Source organism: Centropristis striata, chromosome 12 (genome assembly GCF_030273125.1).
Source record: "Centropristis striata isolate RG_2023a ecotype Rhode Island chromosome 12, C.striata_1.0, whole genome shotgun sequence".
Lineage (NCBI taxonomy): Eukaryota > Metazoa > Chordata > Actinopteri > Perciformes > Serranidae > Centropristis > Centropristis striata.
Genome location: NC_081528.1, coordinates 6,360,369 through 6,371,506, shown reverse-complemented (window position 1 = coordinate 6,371,506; position 11,138 = coordinate 6,360,369). Strand labels below are relative to the sequence as shown.

Sequence of the window (11,138 nt, the reverse complement as noted above, 5' to 3'; positions counted from 1 at the left end):
TGAAATCTACTGCCCTTACTGACTTAAGTTTGCATGGCTGTTATTGTTGAGATTGACATTCTGGCAGTTTATTGTGGCAGATTCAGGACAGGATGTTCTTTTTCAGGACTAGTTTTCAGGGAAAGGTGATACAGTATAATTTGAGAAGAACACTGCGTATTTAACATTGGGCAGGCATTGAGGGGCGTGTTGCAACGTCATAGATTTGGCACGTCATTAGCGCACTGGACGCTGATTGGCTTGTTTATGGAACATTAACGCCTTCTCCTCGCGGGTTCCGCCTCTTTGGTACTAACGTCAGTTCGGCTCGATCCACAGGTGACAGGAGGGGGGTAACAGTTTATAGCTTCTTAAAACGTAGACTGGAGGCCATTTCTAAAGAGTAAAAAGTACTTTCTTACGAGTTTTATTTCACTTTGGAGTCTACCGTCAGTTCTCATGTATTTTGGTGTCTTCGGTACAACATTTATGGACTGGACCATTATTGGACCACCCCTCAATAGTCGAAGTTCCATGACTCACCAGAAAAATGATGTAACTTTTACCGGCTTTCTCTTACTTTCAAAGGCATAAAGACAAAAGGAAGTTTAACTTGTCAACCGCGTGTCGGAGGAATATTCTCAAGCTTTTCGCGGGTTAAATGGCTCGGTTTATTAGGTACAGGTGAAAGGATACCGACAGGCCGCCAGTACTTTACAGTTCTTTCTCTGTCAGACTCAGTACAGTCAGAATGAATCCAGCTCGTCGCTGTTCGGCTTTATTGAGCCAGCTGTGTGTTTCCTCCCGGGGAGCTGCGACAGCCAGGAAACCCTTTTCACCGGGAGCAGCCTCAGCCCCGGCGGGGACCAGGTACTGTTTCTCCGGCGTCGGAGGGGACGTCAAAGGGAGCTGTCACCAGCTGAAGCCGTGTGGAGCATCCGCAACTGGGGCAACAGCAGGTAATGTAGCTCACACATCACTCACCAGAAGTGACAGGCCTACTGCCGGATGGCCTCTCAACCAAACTCACATAAAGGGTTAAAACCTTCTCTTCTTACTAATGACTCACCATATGGTTGAAACCGATCTATACACTCTGACCCATATATATGGACTGTTATTACTGACTGTCTAATGCAAATCGTCACCCTGTTAAAATAATCGCCTAAGTCATTTTTTGTCAATTATTATTTTTATTTTTTTTGCCTTAATCATCTCCTCATGACGCCGGCCACCTATGGTAAAATCACCTACATCCTCAGTTGATCAGATCATGTGATTTTACCCCTTTAAGATAATGGCCTATGTCAAGTGTGTGACTTAAGCGGATTTATTATTTTATTATTTATAATTTATACTTTTTTGAACATGTGTTTGTGACTTAAGCAAGAAATTTTAACACTTTATTTTGAAGGTGTCTACATAAGAGTGACAGGAGTGTGTCATAAACATGACATGGGATGTGTCATGAACATTAATAACATTTTGAAGTAACATTAATGCTCATGATACTTGTCATGTCATGTTTCTGACTGTGACTGTTTTCATTCAATCAAATTCAAATCACACCATGGTCATTTTAATATATATATCCAATATTTCTGTTGTTTGCTCGCAGTTGAAACTGAATAGGAGGCACCTTCAGACAATACGTCAATAATGAATGCACTCTGTGGGGTGCAGTGGTTCCCTTAGCTTGAATTGTATTTTGCTACATTTCCAACAGCAAAAATGGTATCATTGATTTTTTATTTTTAAGCGTAGGCCTAAGTCTTTACAGTGATTTGCTCACTTGTAGACTTAGGGTGACCATATCAAACCCCAAAAGCCCCTTAAGTGCATGCATGTGCCAGTGTGGAAACCAAGTCTAATACAATTCAGAGAGATGTCCTGATTCTCCAAATCCATGATTCGATTAGGCTTCGATTTTAAGGTTATGATTCAATTAAAATTTAAACATATTTTCTTTCAGCAGTGAAGGTTCTGCCATTGTTGAACAATGGAGGATATAGATGTTAAGACAGTTTGAATTGGGCCCTGACATGTGTCATTAACTTATTTCAACAATTTAGTGCTGTTGTTTAATTTTCAAAAGTGTGCAAGTCGACAGAGACAACTGGAAAAGTTGCTGGTGAATGTAGAATACCCAGATATTTGAGTGTTTTACAGATATTTGTCAGGTCTCGGGACATCCAGCTTGAAAGTCAAACCAGGAAAAAAAATCAAGGTTTCAGGATTTAAGGATTTATTTAGACCAAACCAGAGTTTGTAGTTATTGGAACACAGGAAAGCCTTTTTTGTGAGTTTTATTTTCTTAGTGTCTAAGTAAACAAGCTAATTGCACCCTATTAATTTGTTGTTGAAAGAGAGGAACATGAGTTCAGAGGGTGTGAGGTTGTAGTTTTGTGTTTCGGTGTAAGAATATTTATTTGACATTTTGTGAACGAGCTTTCATTATCACTTTCCTCTCAGGTGTTTGTTTTTTTTGCCCTGTAGCCATTTCAAAATTTCTCTCCATTGTGATTTTATAAACCAGGCAAATTTTGTTTCTAAAATAATAATTTAAAAAAAGTTTTCATCATTGTTATCTGAAGCATATATGCAACAAGTGTTGTATGTAATACAATGAAATATATTTACTTTTTTGTTTAAACATAAAAATAACTAGGTCATCTAACTTAACTTGCAACATCTTTGACCTGTCAACCTCTCAGTGGGTTAGTTGGAGTTTCTATTTGTGGCGCTCCAGCTAAGTAACCAATTCTATTTATTCTCTCTCTGGGATACAGGATGTTCTGGATGTGGTTCTTAAGCAGCTACCTCTGTCTGCTAATCTGCTCAAGAAGCCTCCATTTTCACCCTGCCACTGCAAACTATGACACTTCACTTCTTACCTCGCTGCATTTAGTGCTAGAGTTAACTAGCTGATAAATAGGCTAATAGGACTTAACCTGGTTCTGACATGTTCATACTTAATACACATGAAATGCCTGGTTGTCTTAGAAACGAGTCATTGCTGCAGATCAGAGGATCTGGTGACGTTATTTGAAGACTGACATGACAAGACAAGACTATGTTCGTGCTTATGAAGTTTTATGACTGTTGTCATTAAGTTTTAAACTATGACACTTGTAACAGAAAGTTGACATTGTTCACGATGTCTTTGTCAAAGCAACTTGACATTACGCGAAACAACATACCTGTCATGAACATGTCATAGCAGGCCTAATTGTAAACTTAAAAAAAACTATATACCTTTATAATCATATAGTATCATTACATTAAATTATTATATAAATGTGCTTGTTTTTTAAATGGCATGGCACTATTATAATGGTGTCATGAATAGGGATGTCATGATATTAGATTTTGGCATCACAGTTATTATCAGAGAAAATTTCACGATTTCCCTTTTTTTTAACTGGGAACTTATGATACTATGGCATTATTTAAGATATTTAGAGTGAAAAAAAAACAGATTTAATACTTTTGGAATATTTCTAATATAACTAATGAACTAAAAATACTTTTTCATCATTATATAGGGCTGGACTCTTAATATTCAACTATTTGGATATTACTCTTGATGGCAGCCTCGTGCTCGGTCATTCCTTTTTTTTCTCTTCTTAGCTTCCTCTGTCAATGTCTTCTTTGGTCTCGTTGCCTCTTCCATGATGTCCGTAGATAATAATAATAATAATAATATATTTTATTTGTAAAGCATTTTTCATAAAGAAATCCCAAAGTGCTACAGAAACCAGAAACAAAATAAACAAAAGACTAAGAGAAAAATCAGACACGTTAAAATCAGCAGTAGATAAAAAGACACAGGTAATAAAGTACATTAAGAAGTACATTTAAGCCCTTTTTTAAAAAAGATGCTGCTGTTCCATCGTCCATGCACGCCACCTGCACCACATGGTCTGGGTTAGTGGCAAAATGGGGTCTTAACACAATTATTAGTTCCTGTGATTCTCTCGAGGCTAAAGCTCATAATCTAACTGTGTCTAACTGAGTGTTACTGGCCTCCATCTGTAATGGGATTGGTCAGGCTGAGTTACACAATCAACCAAGCATGAGTCAAGGGAGCATGGTCAATGAAAGTATAAAATACACAATAAAACAAGAAGAAAAGTAATCTGATGACTGTTATAAAGTTAGATTTGTTTGTACAGCTACACAATTATAGGATTCAAAGCAGTTACATTTGCTACATGCATATATATATTTTTGAACTTTATTGCCTTTATGCACATTTACAGGCAATTAACATCACAAAGGAAAACAAATCAAAACATCTTGAGATTGAGTCTCATCTGTCACACAAATAGCACTGTAAAGGGTGTTGCACATATTTTATCTGGTTCTGTATTCCCCCCCAAAAAAGGGGATATTTTAGATAATAATAGTGTATAAGAGTCTTAAGTGATATAATCGGTAACTGGGGTCCACCTTCTCATAAAAACAGGTACTTTTAGCTGTAATTGGGCAGTCATATATTCCATCATGTAGACATGTTTAACTTTCTGTAACCACTGAGTGATCATGGAGGGGGTCAGTCTTCATCCAATTTAGAGTAATAATTTTTCTTGCAATCATCATTACATGCAGATATTAATACATTATGTGAAGACAGTACAGTTGAGCTTTATAAGTGGTCAAAAATGGTCAACAAGATTTTAGTTATAATAATCTAGGTTTCAACTCAAACAATGGTTGACAGTGTCTTTTATAAAGCCAGTCTGTGTCCAGCTCTCAGTGGAATTCAGTGCTTCAACTGAAAGCTCAGTGTCTAATAATGTCACATATATACAGGACAATACTTCATTCATTTTTTACCGTGTACTACTTAAGCTAATTGGTACTCTGGTAATTTAGTTAATTGGCATGTGTTTGCTGCTGCAGAGGAGAAAACTACCTGGAATTTAATCTCCGTCTATGTAACCAGCAATACTCAGCACAGTCTGAGCAGTCACAGTTAACAGCAGCTTCACTGCTGTCAATATTCCTATTATATTTGCTATCATATGAAACCATAGACTGTATATGAATAATGGACGTAGTCACCGTGACGTCACCCGTTGCTTTGTGGCCCGTTGGAAGCATCGAGTTCAGCGTTATACTCGTCGCCATCTTGTTTCCGATACAGGAAGCAGACCATATTTGGACTGTGGAGGAGCGAGAGGGATCTGATCACTGACTACAGCCTCTCTACACCTCCACCTGACTGAGAGAAGTCACTGCTAATTCATGTTAGCATTAACTGGAGCATTAACTGGGATGCTCCTTTTGGCTAGCAAAAAAAAAAAAAAAATGTTCGTTACTTAAGAAAACTGAACAGCGACTCCTTGGAGTGTCTGTTAGTCCAACCAAATGCTGAACAAGACATTTTTACTGAACAAAACGTCCAAATAAACTGACATTAGGTGAAAATACAGTGAAAGGGTCAAAGTTTTGAGACCAAACCGGTAAACGTCCTATATAACTATATTATATAACGATATAAATAACTTTATTGACAAGTTGCTGTGGATACACATTGTTCTGCTTCTCAAATCCAATGCTAAAATCAGCGTCAGCAGTGTGTTAATCCATCTCTCAATAATTTCACACTCCCCTGCCCTGTCTGTAGCTCTCAGCTCCATTGATTCCCTAATGAAGACATGCATCTATAAAAAAATATAGAGGTTTACCTTTAAAAATGAAAATGATCAGTGCTTAAAAATGAACACACAAAGTGAATTGGCCCGTCTGTGACAGTTCATTGTTGACTGACATTCCAGTTTAATGTGTTCCCTCCCTGCACTGCCTACGCTGCAGATCTGTCATTGTTACTTGAGGGGGAGGGAAAGCCTTCTGTTAGTGTCTCAGTCACCTTCTTGATGTGAATGTCCCAGCAGTACTCACTGGGATCGTCTCATGACAGTCACACTGTTCTTCCATTACCACATACGACTGTCTGCTCCCACTTAGTCCTCCAGGACTGCTGGGAGAGAGTGAAGGAAGAGAACGAAGAGACGAATGTTAACTGGATAACCAGCGGACAGACTGAAACTGTGTGGATGTGTGTGTGTGCTTAGTTACCTTTATCCATTTTCAATGTAAGTATCCGTTGCTGTTGTATTTTTATTTGTAGCCATGGATATGATAGGATCTAACTCGGCTCATGACATTGACTCATTGTGGAATGAATCAGCATCCAGACTTTTTGGAATACAAATAACTATATATGAATGATGAAGATGAAGGAAAATGTTGTTTGTAACAGTGCATAGTAGCCTCATCTGTCATAAAGAAGCATTGCTTGTAGTTTTAATTGACACAGTGTCAGAGTGGAACTGATAAAATTGTCTGGTCATTATGAGGACACAGTTAGTGGTGGTGTTTTGCACTGTGTTGTATTAAGAGGCTGTAGCCAAGCTAGTCCTGTGAGTTTTATATGAATGGCACTTTACCGTGCTGTGTGTGGAAGGTGCCTTTATTTAGGTTTTTTTGTAATTTTGTGTCTTTTTTAAATCATTTTGTGTCTTTTTTGGTAATTCTGTGTCTTTTATTGGTCATTTTGTGTCTTTTTTTAAGTAATTTAGTTTTTTTCTGTCACTTTGTCTTTTTTGTGTCTTTTTAAAATAATTTTGTGTCCTTTTTTGGTAATTCTGTGAATTTTTTTGGTAATTTTGTGTCCTTTTTAAGTAATTAGGTGTTTTTTCAGTAATTTTTTTTTTTTTTTTTTGGTCATTTTGTGTCTCTTTTAAGTAATTTTTTTTATTTTTTTTGTCATTTTGTGTCTTTTTTTTTTTAATTTTGTGTCTTTTCTTGGTCATTTTGATACTGCCTCCAGCGGCCCCCAGGTAATTAGAGTTTGAGACCCCTGTTCTAAGGTTAATGGGCCGAGGAGGTCACTCGGTAGGTTAAAGTTTTGTTTTCTTGTCTTTGTCCAATATTTGGATGTCTGCAAAACTTGTGCTATTCCTATCAGCCTCAGTTGGACTTTAGTTAATGGGCAAATATTAGCATGCTAACATGCTGAACCAAGATGGCAGCTATGGTTAGTAAGTGAGTGTCATTTAGAGCTGATAAACTTTATCTTCCTTTTTGCCGCACTACACATACTCAGTTTTCTTTTGCTTACAGAGGCTCCATACTTTGGAATTCTCATATTCATGTAGTTAAATTATCTTCATCCCTCAATAATTTTAAGTTAAGACTAAAAGCTTACCTGTTAAATCAAGACTCCTAATAATTTATTTGCCAGTCTAGTTGTCATTGGGTCATTATCTCTTATACATGCTCATACACTCAAATACAATTATTTTACCTTTATACACACCCATGTTTTTATTTTGGACTTTTTTGTGTGTGTGCTATAAAATGGCACTTGTGTTGTTTTTTTTTTTTGGTTATTTGTTGTTGCTTTCTCTCATTGTTGCTGTTGATCTGTTTTTGAATTTTTGTATATTTCTTGGGGAGGTGCTTTTTATAAACCCAAATAGGGTTTTTTAACCTCTCCCGCACTTATTATTCATGTTTCATTTCTGTTTTTTGTACATGGTACAAATTAATAAATACAAATTACAATTAGTATGATTGACGATTGGATACAGCAATATCTATACAACCTTCTACTTTTGACATTTGCCATTAATGTAAGGGATAATGTGCCTTTGTTGTAGACAGACATATCAGGCTTATATAATGTGTCTATTAAAATTGAGATGACTGTCTGGACAGTGCCTCTTCTGCCTTTTGCATGTACTTCCTCCTTCCTACAGTGCTCACTGTTAGCATGTCTGTATTAATTGTACAGTTGTAAGTTGGTCAGAGCACTCACAACAAAAGAAAAGAGTGAACTGATGTACATCACCTTTGAAAGAAGAACACAATCTTCCTCTTACAAATGAACATTTGAAGTGACCACATATTTTTTTCCTTTGTTTCCTCTCCATCAGTTTGTCCAATGGGTGGCAGCAGTAGCAGGTTGTTTGGTACGTTGGCCCAGCCACTGAACAGTGCCCCCTTGGCCGAACCAGACCTGTACCCAGACCATGACCTGGCCGAGACCGACCCGGACGAGCTCCTCAGAGAGTGTGAGGAGGCCCTGCGAAGGCGCCCGGCCCGGCCACATCGGGACCTGGTCTATCCCAGCGGCATGATGCCCTGCAGCCACAAGCACAACCCATCCATACGGATCATCCAGTGGAATATACTTGCACAAGGTACAGATCATCAATCAGTCAATCATTTGTGATTTGTGATTTATAGTAATGTAGACATATTCAAATTCAAGAGGTTTCTAGCTCGTCTGTGGCTCAAGGGATACGTCAGTTTTTCAACCAGTTTGATCCAGACTGAAATTAAAATCCAAAACTAAAAAAACATTTATGGTCTCTCGAGGGTAAACGCTAATGATGTGCCAATGAAGCCTAATGAACCATTGTCTTTATTTTCTGAGCCTAATAGATGGCGCTCTCTGTTCAACAAAGGACTGACACACACTCAAAACTATTGCTGAAGCCTCTTTTTAAAAACCAAGAGCGCCATCGAATGGGGTCAAAAAATAAAGAAAATGGTTCCTGAGGCACATCAATAGTAAACATCTCGGGCTGAAGAATAGCAAAGTAATGTAATTTCGATGTATTCTTCTTTTAAAATGAGTTTGTTTTAGAACAATATTGCAATGGTGATTTAGTACTCAATATTTTAAGCGCCTTCCCTTCCTTATTTTTTAATATAAACAAACATGATATGCTGCATAAATGCAAATAACATATTTTTATTTAGCTGTAAAAGCATTTAGTCATAGATGAATATTTAATACATTAAACCTAAAAACTTCAAGCCTGTATGCTTACACACTAAACTAAGCTGTATTAACATTAAGCTCAAAGCACTGCTGTGCCCTAAGTACATTCTTACAGAACCAAGGATAAAAAAATAAACAATTCTCTCTCTTTCTTTGTTTCCAGCTCTTGGTGAGGGGAAAGACGGGTTTATTCGCTGTCCGCTGGACGCTCTCAACTGGCAAGAAAGGAAGTACCTGATCCTGGAGGAGATCCTCACCTACCGCCCAGACATCCTGTGCCTGCAGGAAGTGGACCACTACTACGACACTTTCCAGCCAATCATGGCCAGCCTCGGTTACCAAGGCACCTTCCTGGCGAAGCCCTGGTCCCCCTGTCTGGACGTAGAGCAGAACAACGGCCCTGATGGCTGCGCCCTGTTTTACCGCCGCTCACGCTTCTCCCTGCAGGCCACAGCTCACCTGCGGCTGTCGGCCATGATGCTGCCCACCAACCAGGTAGCCATCGTCCAGACACTTACCTGCAAGGTGACGGGCAGGCAGCTGTGCGTGGCGGTCACCCACCTGAAGGCTCGTAGCGGCTGGGAGAGGCTACGAAGCGCACAGGGCGCCGACTTGCTGCAAAGTTTACGGAACATAACATCTAAAGGTGGCAGCAACCAAAATGGGGCGGGGCCAGGCAGCACCCCTCTGGTAGTGTGCGGGGACTTTAATGCGGAGCCCTCTGAGGACGTTTACCGGCGCTTCAGCTCCTCCGTTCTTGGCCTGAACTCTGCATACAAGCTGCTGAGCTCTGACGGACAGACGGAGCCGGCTTATACCACCTGGAAGGTCCGCCCCTCTGGAGAGAGCTGCAGCACCCTGGACTATATCTGGTACTCCCATGATGCTTTGAGTGTGGACTGCCTGTTGGACATTCCCACCGAGGAGCAGATCGGCCGAAACCGCCTCCCCTCATACCACTACCCCTCTGACCACTTATCACTGCTCTGTGACATCAGCTTCAGGGAGGAGCCTCATAGGTTGATGTAGGCTGCCAATCACAGCAGCACTGGACAAACAGCAGGGCTGAGTGTGTATTGGACATTAAAGCGAGGAACGTGAACTTTATCTAATTGAGAACCTGGTCTCACAGGAATCCGTGAAACAGCCACGGATTCGCTTAACTCAAAATCTGTGGAATAGCCACGGAATCACTCAAAATTCCATTAAACTGACACGGATTTCGCTACAATGCAAGTTAATGACATATCCCGTGGCTATTCCATGGATATTTTTTCCTATTGGTTTGTTCCAAGTCACGTGACTTTCAAGGTCCTGGCGGTCAGAACAAAAAACATGGCGGACAGTTCTCTCATTTTTAGTGAAAAAATCAATATTTTGACTAAGTTTCTGCATAAAAATGGATTTTGATCACATTTCTAGCGAGAAATATATGTTTTATTTTCTAAATATTCACTCCGTGAATGTACATAATCACTTTGTATGTTAGCCACGGGATATGACTGTCATTAACTTGCATTGTAGCGAAAATCCATGTCAGTTTCACGTGATTCAGTGGCTATTTCACAGATTCCTGTGAGACCATGTTTCTAATTGACCTGACAGTCATGGCAGGGCAATTTAAATCTAATTGGAGTGTGACTAAGTCACCATAATGACTGTAATGTTATTATTTTAAAGATGTCCATACCAGGGAGAATTCGTAGGAGTTAAATAAGACATTGTGAAACAATTTCTGATGGAAAGAAATTCTTCTAGTTTAAGAAATTAGTTGGGATTTGTGCTGAGGTGGATGGGTTGACACTGGAAACTAGTGATGTGCCAATAAAGCCTCATGAACCATTTGCTTTATTTTCTGAGCCCACCAGATGGCGGCCTTGGTTTATTGTAAAAGGCTCTAGCAATGGTCATCAAGTGTGTTTTCAGCCCTTTGTTGATCAGAGAGCTCCATCTAGTGGAGTCAGAAAATAAAGAAAATGGTTCATGAGGCTTCATTGTCACATCACTACTGGAAACCAACAGCAGTTAATACTATCATAGTATATATTATTACATTTTTAATACATTCTGTACATTCTGTCAGTTAGTTATGCCATTACTGAGATCTTTTCCTATAGTGTTTTTAAGTAATTTATTTTGCATTGACATACAACATAATCCTATGTGGTTTCTCATGGTTTGACATTGGTAATCTTGAAAATGTTTTTGCTGTGACGACACTTAACTTGAGGACAAATGTTATAATATAAAGTAATAAAGTAATTATTTTTTAATCATATTCTGGTCGTATTGATTTCCTGGTTGGTACAGTTTACTGATTAATCATATTGTTGTTCATTTAATTATTTTGTTTTAGTAC

General features: G+C 38.9%; 1 protein-coding gene across 1 annotated transcript; it reads left to right on the top strand.

The window, feature by feature from the left end:
* The first annotated feature begins 222 nt into the window (after nt 1-222).
* nocta (nocturnin a) lies at nt 223-11,057 on the top strand. The gene is made up of 3 exons (XM_059345456.1): nt 223-938; nt 7,926-8,192; nt 8,943-11,057. The coding sequence occupies exons 1-3, from the start codon at nt 731-733 to the stop codon at nt 9,806-9,808; spliced, it is 1,341 nt and encodes a 446-aa protein (XP_059201439.1). The 5' UTR covers nt 223-730; the 3' UTR covers nt 9,809-11,057.
* The last annotated feature ends 81 nt before the right edge of the window (nt 11,058-11,138 follow it).